Below are 21,208 nucleotides of genomic sequence, written 5' to 3'. Positions count from 1 at the left end.
ACGGGACCATGGCAGATGAGCGATTGCCCTGAGCTGAATTACGAACCAGTTCTGCTAACCTATACAAGTTCTGCTAACAGTATACAAAATTGTTTTCATGTTTGGTTAGGAGAAATGTGTGTGGAGCAGTGCCCCAGTTGCCCTAAAATACGAGCCTATAATATATAACTATAGTGTAATGTTTGATATATGTATTTATCATAGAACTGCCATCAAAATTTTAAAAATCAAATTAAATTATTACATTAAGATTTGTCCATTACATTGGATATGAAATGAAAAATATAATCCAAATAAATGATTTTATTTGCATACGAAAGTATATAAGTGATCATTGTGCCTGAAAAAATATATATTTCCGGCAGACTATAAATCACTGTTAATCAAGAAGTACATATAATATCATATTTTATGTAAATACATACATATATTCTACATATCACAACACAACCATTTAATACTACAATAATTCACACGAATTTTAATGTTTTTATAATTAAAATACATGAATTTTACAATATTAAAAGAAGTCTTCTTTGGAATAAACATTCAACATTTAAAAGTTACATATTTGTTCTGATTTAGATGGGATTTCCAGTTCTGATTTACCGTATCAAACGTAAATCTCTCCTTAGCCACAATACCTTTTTCCTACCTTCAACTTTTTCCCGGTGACATCTTACATATTTCTCAAACCAATCAATATCGACCTTGTTCTGTAGAGTCTGGTAGCAATTATTACAATCCCTGGCGACGAATACACGCCACAATGCAGAACATTGTGAGATTCTTCTGAAACGACGAGACACCAGAGACAAATAAGCTGTAGAAATACCACCCAAAAGCATCATAATTCTGTATATAATTTCGTCGGGCAGTCCTATGAGGCTACCATTGGTGAAGCCGACAGCCAGCAATTCATAACTGCGGGCTGGCATAATGATATCATTCCAAATGTTAAATCGTAGCTCCTTGATATGATCAAACTTCGACAAAATCGAAGATCGTCTTGGCGAAGGCACGTATCTGTTTATAGGGTAGCATTTAGAAAATGCAAAATTAGTGCTTTGACTGATCAAATTCACCAGCATCAATTTGCTAGACACCGTAGCCACCAATTGACAGCAACAACCTGCATATCCAACGGGTTGAAATTTGCATTTGTAAATAACGGTGGAAGAATTAGTCCAACCCGGCGGTAGAATTTCGTCAGCTTCGAAATTCGAACCCTCTTGGAATGTGCCAAGTTTTGCATCCAACATTATGGCATATAGCATAGCTGCGAACAAACTTGGCGGATGATCAGTATCATTTAACTGATGACAGAGCTGTAATATGTGATTGGATACGTTGTACATTTTTGCAAGGCCGGCATCTGCAAATGAATTGTTTATATTATATAAAAATTAATATGTATTTGTTTGCTAACTAAGCAAATGCACTTCTATAAACACCAAATTCCATATATTATTTCGTCGTATTCCAACTTAAACCGCAACTCTTTTTCAAGAAAAATTTTCTTTACAGCAATTTTGTCAGTACATTTAGTGTTAATTTTGTGGTTGAAAATGACTAAGGTGACTATTCGTACTGGTTTTACCAATACATTGCTGGCTTTTGGTCAGTCTTGAAATAAAACCACGACACCTTTTAATCTAATCGATAGATTGAATGAAATCCTATAAACATATTGGAAAATTAGTCCAATATTGTTTCTTTGTTGGAACAAATGCACCTACTAAATGATAATTTATTTTCATAAATTGATGATTCAGGTATGTTCGTTAACGTTTTTGATAATTGAAGTATTTAAAAAAAATTTGGAAAAGATATTCTGATTTTGAATTCAGAAAAAATGGTCACCTAGAAAATGACTGACAGGTCGATATTGAAATGACGTGAAGTAATAATGTTGAGGTATTAACAAATGTAAAATATGATTACCTTTATCAGTAATCTTAATGTCATTGTAAGACATGGCCTTAGACATGTAACTGCGTTACAATTGCAGAATTATTCAAATCCTTTATCTGTCAAGTGTCAAGCAGAGTTTGGTCTAAGCGTGACTTTTTGTGTAATAGACCTACAAGAAAATGGTTCGGTGATTACTAGTCAAATGTGAACCGGTCACAGGACAACCGGTCGCTCTAGATCGGTCACACTAAAACTGGTCACACCCTAAAACAGGTCACGAGAAAACTGGTCACACCTGAAAATTGGTCACGAAAAAACTGATAACACCCAAAAATTTAAATTGGTCGAATTTTTGGGTGTGACCTGCTTTTTCGTGACTAATTTTCGGGTGTGACCAGTTTTAGTGTGACGGGTGATCACGTGTGACCGATCTAGAGCGACCGGTTGTCCTGTGACTGGTTCACACATGACTAGTAGTCCGTTTACCAATATAATGTTACCTTGTTCGCGCAAAAAGGAGATCCGCGCGAACGATTTTCGTATCGGCAGTTATCCTGTTGGTGATTCACATTTGGGATGTAGCCCGTTTACCATATATTTTAGTTGCTTGTCTTTTAAATTTACATAATTGCATGATTATTTTTATTTAGTAGACGTACTATGTTTAATGTAAGATGAAAGTAACCGTAACTTTCAAAAATGTATGTAATTTATTGCCCAGTGTTTTGAACATTTTATTGTATTTTTTCTTTTGAACGGTGGTTACGTGTGGAACTCCTGAATCGTTGAATGAATGCTGTGAAGCGACTTTCATTTGGATCCCGAACCCACCCTTACGCAACAATAGTATTGAATTAGTTCTAAAACGGTCATATGATTTTATAAAATTATGAAATCCTTTCAGTTCTGGACAGGGCCGGCTCAAAGGTGCAGCAGACTAGACAAGTGCCTAGGGCGCCATAGACAAGGGGCGCCCCATTTTTATTTTTTTAATTATTAAATTGAAAAATTATAAAAAATTAAAATTTGGCTTTCATTGAACTTTTAAAATATTCAACTTTAATTTTCTTTTCGAAGTAACAATACTGATTGTAAAATATTATAATTTACGAGGAACGCAGGAAGTTGACTGTCAAATATCAACGACTCACGTATACAACTTGTAAAACAACAAACTGTCGTCGGTACAAATGGTAATTTGGAATTGTATTTTATATAAAATACCGCTGAAACATATGTATGTATATTAACATATATCTAAAAACATCCCGTGACACTAATGAAATTGAAAAAAGTCAATATTTTTCGTTAGTTTGTGACATATTCAAGAGGCACTAGACAAATATAATAAAATAATCGAATCGGTTTCTACAAACCTGTGACGATTAAGTGGTTAATATATTTTTCTTGACATAAAATTTCAAGAACTTGCATGAAATTTATTATTAAAAATTTGAAGGGAGGGGGAAGGGCGCTGAAACGAATTTTCCTAGGGGCGCCACATACCCTCAGGCCGGGCCCGGTTATTTTATTTTACTTAAGATAAGAAAAACCAACAGTCTTAATTTCAAAACAGAACAAATAATAAAATACATAACAAAAGACCAATTATAGGTTTCCACTGGTAGTATGGAAGAAATGAAATAAAACACCCCTAATAAATTTTTGGTTTGATTTATTTCAACAAAATAAAAGTAAAAAATTATTTTAAAAATAGTGTATCTATCATTACAAAGGTTTATAATTTATCTTCACAATAAAAATAGTATTAAATCAAAAAGAAAAATAAAATTGAGCACATGATTATTAAAATAAGTGAGCTTACATTGGGACAGTAAATCGCAATATTAAAATGAATAAGAAATATAATATATATATATATATATATATATATATATATATATATATATATATATATATATATATATATATATATATATATATAAATATAAATGTATTACTCGTTCTTACAAGAAAGAAAAAATAATATCGGAGTAAACATAATGTATATATATATAATATAATATAATACATTGTGCTCATTTACAAATTATTAGTGTAAATACCTAACACAAAGCATTTGGAAGCATGTGTCTGCAGTCTGTCGATAATTATATTTTTTACACATACTAGTATATATATATATTCACAACATATAACTCTTTAAAAAGCCTATTAGATTTCGAATGAATTCTTTCGCTTATTGCTCGGCAACACTTACATAGCAAATAGACAGTCAAATACGTTTATTGCACGCACTGTTACAAATACAGGACCGTACTATATGTTAAATTTCGATATTGGCCAAAAATTATCAATTCAACTTGTGGTCCTTTAAAATTTTCAATATTGCTTTTCTCGTGAACCAACTAGATTTTGCTTCACCACACAAATATTTAAAATCAACACATCGGTTGCGTAGACTCATCAGGGCAAAAGTCCACCATTTGCGAGTCGCCGAAACAGATTTGTAATGCAATTACAATTTAATAGTGATAAATTTGTAGCCGCTTAGCGATCGGATTGCAAGTAAGAGCAATTAGAACGATGCGACATACATACAAAAAAAGGAAGAAAGTAAAGGAAAAATTACACATACTGAAACAATGTAATAATAGATTACAAATAAAATATAATATAATATATATATAAAGCAACATACATAATAATTATTGCTACGGTAACATTGTCCTTTTTTTTTTTCATTAGGATAACCAGATGGTATGTGGATTTATAAAGTGTTAAATTTCAATTGAGAATAACTAATTATCTATAATGGTACAAGTCCATTTACACCACTTTCACAATTATATTTAAATCTAAAAATATCCTCTAAATACGAAACACTCAACAAAATTGTTAGAAAAGACTCACTAACGTACTTTAAAAAAAATTTTTTTAGAGTTAGTACTTGATGTAATCATTTCTCCTACTATTTTAATACAAAATACAAAATAAAAAATAATATTATAATAATAGGCAAAAATTTCGCTAAACAATAACTAAAAATAAAACATTCAGACACAGAGAAAAAAAAATCAACATACAAAAGGCAAAAATTAATTGCTGTCCCAACAACTACAACAGACTACATATTTTCTTTGAATACACAATACAATAATTAATTTTTCGATTAAATGATTTTCAAAAGTACGAAAATACTCTTCATTATTATATATATATATATATATATATATAAGTTAATCTATATAGTTATATTTTGAAGAATTAAATCTACCGTGGCAAATTTACTCTATATGCAAACTCGTTACTTACGTGATGATTTTCAAACATTATTAAAAGCATATTATTATTTATAAAATGACATTCAAACACATATGTCGTAATTAAGTAACCATTTTTTTAGTATAAAAAATATCATCATGATAACGAGGTCAGTTCAAATGGCGATAAGGCTATAAATTGCTTACTCTGATATTCTTGGTGTATTTTAATCAGCTTATTTTTTAAATAAAAGATGCTCAACAGATCGTCAACAAAATCAGTAGAAAAATGGCAGTGAATAATTTTCTTTCACAAAATACATTACATTTAGGAACTAAAAATGGAAATATGTATTTAAATTATTGGCTATAAAATTGGATATATTTTTATTTTCATTTTTTTTTTTCATTTTATTTTTCATCGTAAACATACCCTTAGAAATGCACCAATTCAGTATATAATTTCCGGCAATAGTCATACTTTATACCGCTCTCACGATTACTATTTTCAGTGCTGTTTTTTTTCACATACAATAATCGTTAACCAAATCATATCATATCTAAAATGATAAAACTCTAAATTTGATTTTATATAGGCACCAGTAACTTGTAATTAATTATAAAGAGCGTTCTCTCAACTTTCCCAAGGAATTATCAGAGCTCTAACATGTATACACATGCACATTACATATACATACGTATCGTGAATTTAAAATTAATACATACAAAAGTATCTAAATTTATTGATTTTACCGTAATTGCCAATTTTCCATGTTCATGAAAAGCAACATGTGTATTATTAAGATTTTTCTTTATTATTTTAAACCAACCACCCATCATCGTACTACTGTTTCGGGGTACAACCGTCGATTTATTTCATTTTTAAAATGAAAATTACACATTGTTACTCGTAAAACAGACATATACATATGAGTGATGCCATGATCAATGATTAATAAAAATTTACTATTTACAAATTCATTAAATATACATATACAATCGAAATATCATACTGGTTTCCTTGAATTCAATCACACAAAATCCTTTCACACAGGCACACACACACATAAACACAGATATATACTAGTACAGTAATCCCTCGCTATTCACGACAGTAATAATCCATAAACCTTCATAATTTACTGTCGGTATAACAAAAAAAAAGCAACCAAAACAAACAGCTAAGCCAAGACTAAATCACACCGAAGCTGATCAAATCCACGCGAATTTGCCACAATCAGCCAGTCGTTTGAATTAAATTTAGGTTGTGGCTATTTGCAGGTACTATATCTACGACAGGCGCAAAGCCTTCTGCGCATGCGCGTGAACTTATAATCCGATTATAATTTCTTACATTTAATGTATGCTAGACTTGTTTAATCAATCGTTCATTATACATGAGGCAAATAAATTTCGCACGTTATTATAATATAGATTTATATCATTTAGCTAGTTCGCGGCTTGTACTTGTATGTAGGTATTATACGTTGTATATATGATAATAATTTTCTAACCATTAATAATATTAACTAATTTGGATTATATCTTTTACTCTACGTCACTTTACGAGTTCGAACTAAATTTTAAGAGGTTTAAAACAAAATTTTAACTGTAAACACGCTGACAGTGACAGTTCACTCGCATGCGCAGAAGGCTTTGCGCCTGTCGCAGATATAGTACCTGCAAATAGCCAATAATTCGCAGATTATAGTACCTGCAAATAGCCACAACCATAAAATTTAACATAGACATTGCAACAGACTCGTATAGATCCACCATTACATCGAGAAAAACCGTTTACACGGTTAATGCGTGACTCCGAATGACACCAGATATAGCGGTCGATCTATACCTACCCCCGACACTTTCCAGTTTCGAAAGGGCGAATGGCGAGAGATTGCTGTATATACACATATAATGTGTGCATGCGTTAAATATTCAAATTCATTAATATATTTGGTTTTTGTATCATCTGTATATTTTTAAATGCCGAAAAAAAAAAAAATAACAAAACGACAATATGTATCTCCAATGATAGACTTTATATTTTATGTATAATTAGTTAGTATGCTTGATTTACTGAACACATTTGGCAGCCTGTATATGTGTGCGTTTATGTATGTACATACATGAACACTAGATAATGGACCAGATATACTCTTTGATTCTCAGTAAGTTAATCTAACTGATGAATATTCACTTAAAAATATATCATTTCCTCTGGTTCAAACTTGGGATCGGTGTTATCTTAAATCTAAACAAGAAAGAAACGATTAAAATTCATTCAAGAAAATCATATTACAGACACAGTGTAATTGGCCGGTCAATCTATAACAAAACTGAGCAACAACAAAAGGTCACCACATCGGAGACTAATCAATCTTTATTGTATTGTACAAGTCAAAAATATACTTATTATACATCCATTCAATGCCAGTTCTATAATTCAATTCCTTTTTTAACACGATGGCGACCGCTGACTCATATTTGTATCATGTTGGGTGCACAACGCTGGTACATACATATATGATTTACGACTGCACGAACTGTATCAGTCCGCTGATATATTTTTGTATCACGTTTGCGTCAATCGTTTGTGGCCAATGTATCAAGTTTTCGTTTATGACGTAAACGTGATACAAATATATATCAGCGGACTGAAAAATATATTCTGCACGAAAAATATATTCGCGCAGTTGTGAATCATATATGTATCCCGATCCCGTGAATCATTGTGCACCCAACATGATACAAATATGAGTCAGCGGCCACCACAGTATTAAGGATTGGTTTTTAATTTTAATATTTTTTTTATCAAATCGTACTAATTCACACCGTAAATGATTTTAAATTGAGTTAAAAAATGCTGACCGTATCCATAATGCAAGAGCAAGATGAAGAATGGAGATTCCTTTTTTAGCACACGTTTCATAGTGTAATTTAAAATCATTTACCACTCGATTAAGTACGTTCAGATTAAAAAACGAGCGAAGGCAAACTAAGAAGAGGCTAGTAAAAAAAAATCCCCAAAATTAAGACAAACACACATTTTTTCTAGATCTTGAAAACGTGATTAGTGATCGATTCCGAGTTCGAATCAGTCAAAATATCGAGTTGGAATTTTCGCATGATCACAAAAATTCATCTATTGTTACTACGTACATACATAAATTAAAAAATATTAAAAATGAAAACCAATCCTTGTAAACTTAGTGAAATATAAAAATGGCCCAACAAATGCTCGAGAAAAAATATGTATTAAAAAATATATACTTTCGACTTACTCAAAAATTCGCTAAATAATTAACGATACATATTTTAAAGCAATAAAATCACAATCAATAGAAAAAACATCCGACTATTGATTCCAATACTCACTTTTGGCACAGCAATACTATATTTTGAGTTAAAGACTGCAAAAGCCAAAAATCTGTAAAAATTGCGCTTTTTTTAAACGCTTATATCTCATAAACGAAAGCGAACCAGCATCGTCATATTCGAATTCAGTGGTTCGAACTTAGTAAAGATTGATTAGTCTCAGCTCTGGTAAGTAAAAAACGTGATTTTTTGTTGCTTAGTATAATTAGCCACTTGGATTTAAGTTCAAACCTTTGGTTACCGAGGCATTTTGAAGGTCCCTGTCCAAGATTGACAGACAGGTCATCGGTTTGTGTAATGTTTATCTACATCACCATTAGCATTTGGTTTTTGACAAGATCTCTAAGTCTTACATTTTAACCTTTACCTGTACGCCAGCATTTTAGTTGAACATGCAAAAAAATTATTTGACTCACATAATGTGAGGCTCCCAGAGGTTTGGTATGACCTTGGATGCATATGTTTACAGACGTTCTAGATTTCTCGGTATAGCTGATTAAATAGCAGCCCCGATGACATCTATTGCATATTTTTATGAAAATCCCGAAAAACTCAAATCATTCATTTATTTTTGCAATAAAGTTCGTCCATAGATGACGCTTGTAAAATAATTTTTAGCCCTTGGGCTGTAAAATAAATTACACGAAAAATGTCAAAACTAAATTCCACGACAAAATCAGCGTTCGCCCGGCTAATCAAACGTCAAACAGGTTGCCAGTAACAAAAATAAAATTTGACGTTTCAGTGAAATCATAACCAGTTACATTTTCACTGGGTACTCGCAGTATCTTAGCAGCCAACATTTATTTATTTAAGGGTTAGGTTAAATTAGTGTTGGCCCTATTCACTTAACCGTTTGCCCGTGGCCGTCTTCTATAGAAGCTTTGCCCGACAAGTCTGTAGCGCGGCTGTCTTCAATAGAATTTCCGAACTTTGCACGGGATTTTGAGCCTTATATGCGCCTATTTCAACTGTTTTAAGGTTCAAAATTGGTTGAATATATTACTGAGAGTTGAATGCCATCTATTCAATTAGCTTAAAATGAATATATACCAGTCAAAATTAGTTTTTTGTGGAACCATACTGAAACCTCGTTTATGTGACGGCACGTCTGTTGAACAATGGCGACGATACGTTTCAATTGTATGAAGAATGATTATTTGACAATTAAGCCAAAACTACGAGATATATTATGTATTCTATTGTTTAAAATAATACTTTGTGTTAATTAACATATCTGGTTACTTGAGTAAATATTAAAATCTGTATTTAGGGTCGAAAACTCGATTGCCAAATTTGCGAAAAAGGTGCCGCCGCGTACAGGGCTTGTTCGTTATATTTATTGCCGCAGGCTCGGTATTTATTTTTGTCAAATTTTATTTTTATTACTGGCAACCCATTTGACGGGCGAAAACCGAATCTGTCGTGAGAGTTATTTTAGAGAGGGGCATTCTTTTAATTTGCAGGGCCGATAAATGGTATCCTAAACAAAATACTTAAGACACGACTCACTATTTACAAAAGTGTCAACTGACATATTTGGTCACTTGAATAAATCTAACAATATACATTTATGTTCGAAAATTCGATTAACAAATTCGAGCGAGTCACTGGCGTACAGAGTTAAAAAAAAAAAAATCAAATACCTATTTACAATTTATCTCTTATTGGAATTTTCATATTTGAATTTGATTGGCAAAACGGTAATATCGTTCACCACCACTTCATATTGAACGGCCAACTACCTTGCTCTTGTCCATACAACATTCACGTTACTCACTAAAGTATAGATCCTCCCTGGATGTCCATCATTTCATCGTTGATCATGTGAGGCTGTGTCGGTTGTGGTTGCAAAGGAGGAATATGAGCGAGGTGATGGGAGACGGGCATATGAGGTACGTGATGGCCGAATGCGGTAGGTAGACGTGGCGATAAATAGTGCAATTGCTCGTGTCTCAGGTGAGGGGCAAAAGGACGAAGGGGGATGTTTTTGGCACTGATGATGAGCGGTTTGTCCATCTCCTCCAGGATGGAAGGTGCGACGTATGTGAAACCCTTAAAAATTGTTCATCAAACTTAATCATATAGCAACATAAATAAACGTACACTAGAGAATCCAATTACATAATATGAAATACATACTTGGAAAGCCAAATTGGCGCTTTCGCTCAAAGTGGACTCGTCTGGAGAGTCGATGGGGGTCTGTTTAGTAAAGCGTGTATCAAACTGTGACACGTCGTCTTCGCTCGACTGAAGAGAATACATTATTATTTATATATAACAAAATTTTATTATTGAATAGCTTCGTATTTAAACGGACATACCAGTTTGGGTTCGATTGGTGGTTTAAGCCTCCTGGCGAAGACGTCTTCCCAACACACTTGTTTGAAGAAAGGATGTGATCGGATGGGTTCGGCGTCGTCTAGTCCTCCTCCGAGTCTATGTTTGACTTGACGTTTCATCAGACGCCTTATAAGATCTTGAGCTTCGACGGTCAAGTAAACTGGTAAGGTTAACTTCGCCGATAGGATTTTTTCAATCGTCTTCTTGCGATTGGCTCCAGTGAACGGCGGCTGCAAATTTTAAGCTTAACTTGAAAAAATTCCGATTCCGATTACAAAATGATGATTATTAGTGTGTGGTATTGTACCTGTCCAGTCAACATGTCGAACATCAACGCCCCCAAGCTCCACCAGTCGACTGCTTTTCCGTGACCTCGACGGGTCAATATTTCCGGAGCCCTGCGAAATGTCAGAGTATGCAGTGGGTTTTTATAGAAATAGGTGTTCCGACACACTTATGGAAAAATCCTCTATCAGGACAATTCTGAGTTAGTAAATGTAAACAAGCTGTTAACTTCAAGTCCACAAGGGTATGCCATCAAGGATGTATTTTATCTCACATGCTGTTCAATATTTATGAGAAGTACATCATGAGAACGGTGCTTGATGACTGAGAAGGAAGAGTAAAAGCATATCCAATCTGATGATACCACTCTAATAGTCAACTCTGAAGAGGATATGACGGATTTACTCCATACGAAAGCAGAATACTTGGATTCGAGATGAAAGATTATGATAGTGGATCGACATGACCAACTCGTGAGGGTCTTGAAGTTGTACACGAGTTAATTTATTTCCGATAAACGCTATTGGATGACGGAGGGTGTGAGACTGAATAAAAAGACAGATCGCCATGACGAAACTGAGCAAAATTTGGAAAGACCGAGGCATCACCATACAAAAATGCGTCTTTGATTGAGCTTTGATTTTCCCCATATTTCTATACAGAGTTGAGATATTGAAAGAAAGGCAGAGAATAGACGCTTTTGAGATGTGTTGTCGGATGCTTAGAATCCCCTAGATAATCCATTTGTATCGTATCGTATCGTATCCCCCAGTTCTTTGGGTACATCGCAAGGCGAGACCAGGGCCAAAGTTCTGGGAAACGTAGATGGAAGCAGAGGAAGAGGACAAGATGGAGTGACCCGGTCAGAGCTGCCACTGGGAAACTGCAGTCGAGTCAATGCGAACTGGAGGGGTGTCGAGAGGGCTGGAGGATCATGACTAGTCGCATTATGGAATTCGAAAGTCACAGCCCTCAGACATGAGGTATCCATGGATAAATTTGACAATACTGTAACGTGGGAACATGAGAGAAAGTATCTACTGCCTAAGAGATTCGTGGGTAGACAATAGAGACCCCGAAATTAAGCTAACAGGACTCGAACAAAGGATACGCTGGAGTTCTCACAGACCTTGGCGAGTTCATGACCTTTAAGCGCCTAGACAATAGACAAGAGTTGAAGAGGCGATGCTCTGCAACTCGTCCTTTATAAGGAGGTACACACGGTAGATCAGATATTCTGGAGTGAGCGGCGGTTCCATGTGAACCTCCTAAATCGTTGAATAAATGCTCTGAAGCGACTTTGGCCTTTCATGAACTCACCCTTGCGCAACAATACTTAATACTTCGAGAAATACATGCATTTTACAGAGTGGGTAGCATATTTACATATCAACAAATTTGAGACAAGATATGTTGCCAATTTGAGTGGAACCGTTTAAACAATGAAATCAGATAAATTGGCAAAGTCTAATAGGAAACGATCGACCTAGAGTCACATATGCAATATATGACCAGCAACACCAGCAGCATGGACTAGTGGTTAGCATGTCTTGCTATGGTCAGTGTCGTTGTGAGTTTGAGTCACACTGGTTGCTGCTGGCCAGACCTTGGTCTGTAACCATGTCGGTCGTTTCTTATCAGAGTTTGCCAATTTTTCTGATTTTCATTGAAACGATTCCTACAAAATTGGCTTTCCCTCCCCATTTCTCTCGCGAAATCTTGAATTATTGTGTTATATCTCAGGTTTCTCTCCATAGACGTCTCTGTGGATGTTTATTGTATACAAATTCGCATTGTTACATGAAAATGTCATTGATCGTATTGTATACGATGTTTATTGACCATATTGTATACGATTTTTGCAATGTCTGACCATAGATGTCTGTTGTATGGTTTCGATTTATGAGTCTTATCTGTTTAGCAAACTCGTCGCTTTGGAGCAATCTGTTAGGCGAGTGTGCATGATTAATTGATTTAATAAATAAAAATAAAATAAAATACTAAAAAAAAAAAACACCAGGGCCAGGGGTTGAACCCATGACCCCTCAGTTGAAAGCATTACACGCTAACCACTGAGCTATGCAGCTAGTTATAAAAAAGCATCGACAAGGAAACATCCAAACATGTCCAAAGATAGATTTCATATGAGGATTGGTAGGGAAATTGGTAGGAAAAAAACCCATGGAGCGGTAATTGGATTATTAGTCACATTGCGATCGCCCCAAAGACAATTTTTGCCATGAAAATCGCGAATACGGAATATTTGGCACCCGATTTCTCGTTAGTGTGATAGTTATCGTTAGTATGATGGACCTTTCGGCTGCCAGATGTTCCGTTATAGAGATTTTAGTGACTTTTGCGCGAGCGCTTTGTGACCAAACCCACGGAGCGGCCCAAAAACAGATAAATTCAATTTAACGAAGATTGGAACTGCGTGCACTGGAATGAAGAAGTCAAACAAAATAAAAGCCTGAATTAGATCAATATACTTACATATATTCGATAGTTCCGCAAAATGTGTGCGTCACTATTCCAGCTTGTATGTGCTCTTTGCATAGACCGAAATCGGTCAGTTTCACATGCCCTTGTGCGTCCAACAGCACATTCTCCGGTTTAAGATCCCTATATATGATGCCTAAGCTATGCAAATGTTCCAGTGCCAGTATGATTTCCGACAGATAAAAACTGAAAACGAAACAACGAATCAAACACACGCTTCCACATAAAGAATACTATGAATGAATTCGGAATAGAATAAAATTACCAAGTTGTATCCTCTAAAAATATGCCCTCACGCTCCAAGTGCATGAAAAGTTCACCACCGCTTAAATATTCTAATATTAGGTAAAGTTTTCCCTCAGTTTGGAAAGCATATACTAATTCTACTATAAAAGGATGCTGTAATAATAATAAAAAAAATACTAAATAACACTCGATCGCATACAAACCACAAATATCATTATAATATGCATAAAATATACCTTAACAGCTTCTAATATATTTCTTTCCGCTCTAGTGTGTGCAGTATCTTTTTGATTCCTAACTATCGACGCTTTACGCAGCACTTTCATAGCAAAGTGTGCGCCATGGTCGTTTCCGGAGGTCTTCCTAACTTGGAACACCTTTCCGTAACCACCCTTGCCGAGGACTTTCCTCAGTTCAAAATCGGTCGGCCCCAAAATGGTCGGCCCCTGGTTAACATCGGACAACTGAATGGTCTCCGATCCCTCCAGACTGAAAAAATATTCAACATTATAAAACCAAAAGACACATACATACGTGCATGCATAGCAACAAAATTGAATAATAAAACATACTCGGCAAAAGTGTTGACATATTCCGACTCAAAGTCAACCTGGAAACAAAACACACCTGAATGTAATTAAAATGTTTCAATCGATTCAATTTAAAGACATGTGTATACAATAAAGGAAAGCAAAGGAGGAGGAAATTAAGCGCGTTCAATTAACTATGACTCCTCATAATAGAGTACAAGTACAAATGTCATTCAGTGACTCAACGGTGACTCATCCTACCTACAATTATCGACGAGTATGAAGATTGAAAAAATAGACTATTTAAAAATGATGAGTAAATTTTAGCCCTCTAGATGCCGAGAATATTGTCTTGTTCGATTGAATACAATGAAACGGCTGTTTGCTACAGCAATTGCTAACATACTTTGCAGATATATGTTAGCAATTATACTGTTTAAAGCTATAATAAAAAATAGCTTTGTTACGATTATTAAAATCCACATTGATAAGCTGTTGGTTCGTGTGTTGTTTTTATTTGCATATATATATAAGATTAGCTATTGTTATAGCAAGAACGAAAATCCATCTGGTACTATCTCTGGTGACCTTATTGTATGGAGTCAAGCCATTAGATGCCTTCGAAATGTGGTGATGGTGATTTCGAGAAGCACAGACTTCTCTATCCTCAAAGAGCTGGCAGTTTCCGAGAGACTATCCACAATGTGTAGAAAAAGGATTCTTTCCTACTTTCGACTACATTTCCAGGAAGGATGTGGAGAGACTAGAGAAGCTGGTAATCACTGAAACACTAGAGGATGGTCCCATAAGAAGGTTCAGATTAAATTAAAAAACTGACGGGATCATCATCCAACTCGGCACAGGATCGGGAGTGGAGTGGATCGTCCATTGGATCCCAGCCAGCAGCATAGCTCGGTCGTTAAGCTTCTGAGTATATATGTAGTGCTGCTGGTCAGACTTGGATATTTGTGACTCCAGATCGATCGTTTCCTATCAGAGTTTGCCGATTTTCCTGATTTCATTGTTGAAACGGTTCCCGATTAAATTGGCTAAAAACCTTCCTACCTACTATGTCACCACTATTTGAGTATGATTAATGTACAATAAAATTTAAGTACAATTCATTGACGGCAATGAGCAGGTCACGCAGTTAGAAGAACGGGCGAAAGAAGTGCTCAAATGGTACCCGAGAGAATGTAGAATGGTACAAGGTAGGCTACGGGGGAGATGGGTGGATGAAATCAGAAAATTGTGTGGGATGATAGACGAGAGTTTCTCAAAATAGACGGGGAATGGAAGTGTGTTGAGGCCTTCATCTAGCAGTGGGATGGCGAACGGCTGTGAATGATGATGAAAAAATATTTTTTTATAATGATTTTCTTTTATTCTTTGTGTGATGTATGTTGGTGGTTTGTGCGTATATATCTAAACATGTATCTAGAAAACTATATTTGAAAGACAAGCAATCATATTTTCATTATATTATTTTTGTTTGTTATTCTGTCTGTATGTCAATTAACCCTTTTAATCCCACAGGGCTGACACATTTCGACACCATGTTTTTTTACTTTATCTATGTTTTTATTTACTACCGTCGAATTTTTTTTAATTTAAAGCAATGTTTTTACTACATATCGAACATCTCGAGATAACCAGATATCAGTTTTCAAGTATTTGATTATATGGCCTAGTAAAAAGCATTTCGCAGCAATTTGTTGTGCTGCGCCATAAAGCGAGGGACTGGCACGCCAGCAGCTTGCAAAATAAACAAAGTTTATTTTTAGAATTTTTGACCTTTGCACTTCATATTCAGTATTACTTCAAAAATCGTTCAACATTTAAACTCAAAAATTACTAAATTCTTGTATTCATTTATTTGCTTCACAGCCTATGTATTATATAAATATTACTAACTAGTGGTTTTAACCGCTTAAAAATAGACAGTATAGTCGCTAGGCCTGTGCAGGGAGTGCGGTCTGTATCGGATGACACCAAATTGTTCAAATTGAAAAACGCCAAATAGACATATTCGTTGTATGACGGTTACAACAAGCATTATTGCAATATCTGTATATATACAGCTTTCTGTATTTATACAGCTACCGCGAAATCCGTGTGGTGCAGCTTTATATATATAGCATTAAAATACAAGCCATAATTGGCTATTGTTTAAATTCCTGAGAAATCATTGAATATATGTACCTAAAGGTCAGAAGGTCAGACGGAGACGCTGTGCAGTAAAAACGTGTGAAATCAGTTTCTCTTTTGACGCTTCTCTTTCGTAAGTCATAACAATTAACAAATATTAATTAGTACTACTGACCGCTAACCTAAATGACTTGCAAGCAACACTGCATAACATAGCTGTAGAACGGTGTTGACATTGACATTAACAATGTGGTGGAAAGAGTAGATCATTTCAGATATCTTGGGTGCTATCTAGGTGAAACGTGTGAAAGTAAAAAGGAAATTCGCGTTAGAGTGGAGCAAGCAAGAGCTACATTCTTAAATATGAAAAATGTCCTAACCACTCAGGATCTCAGTATAGCACTCCGACTTATGTAGACTTCTATGATGCTATGTTTTCAGCATCCTACTGTATGGGACAGAGGCATGGACCCTGACGGATACCACATGCAAGAAACTAGAGGCATTTGAGATGTGGACATTCATAAGTATGCTGAGAATCTCATAGACGCCGAAGTGCTGGGATGGGAAAACATGTCGAAGTACTCAAAAATGTGAAAAGGCGCAAACTGGACATGTGATGCGGACCAGAAATACGGTCTCCTGAGCCTAATAATCCAAGGAAAAATCGTAGGTCAACACAGTCGAAAAACATCTTGGTTAAAGAATCTTCGGCAGTGGTATGGCCTTAGCACCCGAGCACTATTCCGAGCAGCCATAGATAGAGTACAGATGGGAAATCTAGTTGCCAACGTGCCGGGATGATAAGGCATATGAAGAAGAATAATTAATAAAGAATATTTTTTAGGTGACTTCACCACGGACCAGGTCGACACCACCTCTAGTGACGCCACTGCCAAAGCATAGTAAAACCGAGCCCAATATTCAAATACTATAATTTACGAAATTAATTCTCTTTCTACACTTGTGACAATATCGATGACTCGTCTGTGAACAGGTTCAAAATCAATTAAAAAGCCACTTTGAAGGTATTTTTCAAATAATTGACTGCATTAACTCTAATGAGATTCCGCCGTTGTGCTGGCAAAGCTGACCAAATCCACACTTCCAACTTTCACGGCCGACGGCATTCAATTCTGAGCAAGTGCAAAGCCTGAATGTCAACACATGGTCATTACGATATTATACCAGTGTTGTACCCGATGAAATATCATCGCATGGGTGTTGGCATATTAAGTTATTAACCCTTTGAATGCTGACCAACGCTGATCGGAGTTTTGCCAACAAGTCTATGGGCCTGAAAAACGCCGATAGGCATTGTATTATGAGCATGTACAAAATAAACAAGAATACTACCAGCTAAGCCTTTCCAGGTGGCATTGAACATGGGTCGTGTAATCGTAGAATGCGGGGGATCGCCATGAAACTTTTAAAAACTGTCAAACTACGATGTTAATTGAATAATATGTTACTTAAATAATCAATTTACTTATAAAAATGTATACCATATTGTTTATTGTGTGTGTTTTGAAATATAATCGTATAGGTTATGGCATATTAAGTTAATAAATAATTAAAAAATTTAAAGAAATGTGTCGGTGTTTTTATCGAAATACTTTAAATTTAATTGTATAATATGAAAAAAAAAAATGGTAACAACTACCTACATATGAACAGTATAAAAGACCAATAGAAAAATTAATTAAGCAATTAAATAAATTTTCAATAGATGGCGCTAAATGCTCAGACTTGCCTTGAGCAAACATTGGAAGTTAACAGTATATATAGAAGTTTTTTTCTTTTATTATTATATTTGTACGTTTAATTGGTATTGTTTTAGCTGTGACGTACATACATGTCGAATCGAAACGACTATTATAGTACGGTGAGCGTTATAGCAGATACACAGAATAGCGATATTATATATATGGCTAGTGTTGTGCCCGATGAAATATCATAGCATAGGTTATGGCATATTAAAAGGGCTGTACACCCGAAACCTTAATTTTGTTGCCGTTCCTTTCTTCGATATATATATTGAGTGAATGCGACAGTTGTGCTTCGACCAGATAATACGTATTTTAAATCGACAAAATCGAGGTTTCGTATTCTCCCATTTTCTCCTCCGAAACTGGACCAATTTTTAAAACAAAATCATCATCGGTATGAGAAAGATATTTTCTATGCAACTGTGTGCGTATTTTTTAAAAAATCGACCGTTAAATAAGCACGCTGGACTCTTTTCGTGGGTGTAAAAAAGAGGCGATTTTATAGATGTTTGGCGGCTCCTAGCTCCTATAAAAAATATCAAAAAAATAAAAGCACAGATGCATGCCAATGGTGGATATCCATAGCATATTAAAAAATAACTTCTCTAGTGCCATAATTGAGGACGGGAGAAGTGTAATACGTTTGTATGGACAAGGCACCGGTGCATTGATGTATAATACACATAGATGGGCCCTGACGTGTGATTTTGGTCGGAGATCTTGTCTTCACTAACTGAGGGGTGCGGGGGGTTAAACTAGCGGGGAAGTTGGGTTTTTTTCCCTACGATGCAGCGGTACCTACCTACTAAGAGAAACTGTGCATGCGCCATGTATTTTGCATGCGCCAAAAGGGAGACCAGCATAAGACGTGAGGGCGGATCTAGTGTATTATACATCAATGCACTGGTGTCAACAAATAAATAAAAAATTTAAAGAAATTTTTCGATTTGAACGCGGTCGTATTTTTTTTTTTTAAATACATTTAATTTAATGTTTATATTTAATTGTTTAATATGAAAAAAAATATATGATAAAAACTACCTACAATATAAAAGACCAATATAAAAATTAATTAAATAAATTTTCAATAGATGGCGCTCAATGCTCAAACTTGCTTTAAGCTAACATTAGAAGTAAACAGTATACATAGAATTTTTTTCTATTTTGTTATATTATAATCGTACGTTTTATTGGTATTGTTTTAGCTGCAACGTATATATATATATATATATATATATATATATATATATATATAAATATATATATATATATATATATAAATATATATATATATATATATATATATATATATATATATATATATATATATATATATATATATATATATATATATATATATATATATATATATATATATATATATATATATATATATATATATATATATATATATATATATATATATATATATATATATATATATATATATATATATATATATATATATATATATATATATATATATATATATATATATATATATATATATATATATATATATATATATATATATATATATATATATATATATATATATATATATATATATATATATATATATATATATATATATATATATATATATATATATATATATATATATATATATATGCTATCGCAGATACACACAGAATAGCGATATATATATATATATATATATTGTACATAATATGATATGATGATAGTGCGCAGTTTCGTCGACGAAATGAAACAACATATGGAATCGGAATGGTGGCGAAACGAGCATTCGCAGAGTTGGCAAAATCGACGATGCATTGCGACAGACTGCGCAAAACGACGCGTGCTGTCACAACATCGCGAGTCATCGCGAATCTGACATTCGAATGGCACGATGACGCACGTGGCGACACATCTGTCAAATCGACGGAGGCCGTGGGGTGGGGAGGGGGGGGAGGGGAGGCGGGGAGGGAAGGGATCAGCTGTCGTTTGTTGTGAATGCAAAGTGTGGAGAAGCGAGAAGCGAGAAGCGACACGCGACAAGCGATACGATACGTCCACCTCGTCGACCTCGATGACGTCATCGTCGTCCGAGTCGTCGCACTGCTGGTGGTCCACGTCGTGAAGGTCCAGCTCGAACACTCCGGCCATGCTCGAACACTGCGAATGGCGATTGGCGATTGGCGATTGGCGATTGGCGAACGGCGACCTGGCGAGAGGGGCGCGGGTGCAGCCCGGGCAGCGCTGGTCTGTCTCGCGGGGGACTGACACGTCGAGGCTGATGGGCCGATGGGCCGATGGGCTGATGGGCTGAGGGCTGGGGGGCTGGAACGCGGTCTGCGAGTGTGCGAGTGTGCGATTGCGAGTGGCGAGTGCCCGCTCACAGTGACCGCTGCAAGCACATGCGACGCCACACCACACACACACGCACCAACACACCAGCGCGGATGCACCAAAACTACCCAACAATACCACACGCCACTGCTACGTCGAGACCTAAGCGCGACCGCTCGCAGCCATGCTCCCACACTCACGCGCGTCATTCCTTCATTTTATTGTTTCGCATTTTCGGATACCGTTGGGCCTCAGTGTGCTCTATTAGGGTTATGGGATAATTAATTTTCTTGCTCAGATTAACAATGGTGTCAATCAGATTTTCGCTTTTAAAGAGTGGCACCCCTTTGATTTCAATATTATTTCTTCTTGACCATTGTTCTGTAGGCGGGGTACATGTATGTTGACCGTATCCCAGTCTAACGAAACACTGTTGTGCTTGTTTTATAAAGTTTTATTGTTTGCCTATGGTTGTACAAAGGTATTATATTTGGGCAAAAGTATGGCGTTCAGCGGTCTCTGGATATGGTAGAGTGTCGCTGGCTCGGCATTCGTTCAT

The 21,208-nt window shown here is 35.3% G+C and overlaps 2 protein-coding genes and 1 long non-coding RNA gene across 7 annotated transcripts; 1 reads left to right on the top strand and 2 right to left on the bottom strand.

Annotated features, from left to right (window-relative positions):
- Nucleotides 1-248: 248 nt before the first annotated feature.
- Nucleotides 249-2,196, bottom strand: LOC143920387 (uncharacterized). Its single transcript, XM_077443275.1, has 2 exons — nt 1,945-2,196; nt 249-1,375 (listed from the first exon to the last, which is right to left on the bottom strand). The coding sequence occupies exons 1-2, from the start codon at nt 1,988-1,990 to the stop codon at nt 606-608; spliced, it is 816 nt and encodes a 271-aa protein (XP_077299401.1). The 5' UTR covers nt 1,991-2,196; the 3' UTR covers nt 249-605.
- Nucleotides 2,197-5,557: 3,361 nt separating this feature from the next.
- On the top strand, nt 5,558-9,628 carry LOC143920382 (uncharacterized). The gene is made up of 3 exons (XR_013261334.1): nt 5,558-6,419; nt 6,843-7,639; nt 7,900-9,628. It is a non-coding gene; the product is annotated as an uncharacterized LOC143920382 (long non-coding RNA).
- On the bottom strand, nt 5,558-20,819 carry S6k (Ribosomal protein S6 kinase). 5 transcript variants are annotated; one of them, XR_013261332.1, is made up of 11 exons: nt 20,377-20,819; nt 14,462-14,499; nt 14,126-14,378; nt 13,909-14,042; nt 13,638-13,829; nt 11,167-11,257; nt 10,841-11,089; nt 10,659-10,766; nt 10,297-10,571; nt 6,841-7,392; nt 5,558-6,422 (listed from the first exon to the last, which is right to left on the bottom strand). XR_013261332.1 is itself a non-coding variant. In XM_077443232.1 (10 exons), coding segments are annotated over exons 1-10 (1,431 nt in total). In that variant the 5' UTR covers nt 20,467-20,819; the 3' UTR covers nt 5,558-7,391. The 5 variants fall into 5 exon arrangements, 3 of the variants coding, with proteins under 3 accessions (XP_077299358.1, XP_077299373.1, XP_077299382.1); XR_013261333.1 differs by having other exon boundaries at nt 5,558-6,428; nt 6,853-7,392; XM_077443232.1 differs by having other exon boundaries at nt 5,558-7,392.
- Nucleotides 20,820-21,208: the final 389 nt, after the last annotated feature.

Source organism: Arctopsyche grandis, chromosome 1 (genome assembly GCF_051622035.1).
Source record: "Arctopsyche grandis isolate Sample6627 chromosome 1, ASM5162203v2, whole genome shotgun sequence".
Taxonomy (NCBI): Eukaryota; Metazoa; Arthropoda; class Insecta; order Trichoptera; family Hydropsychidae; genus Arctopsyche; species Arctopsyche grandis.
The sequence above is the reverse complement of the archived record's forward strand: the minus strand, read 5'-3'. Positions and strand labels throughout refer to the sequence as shown.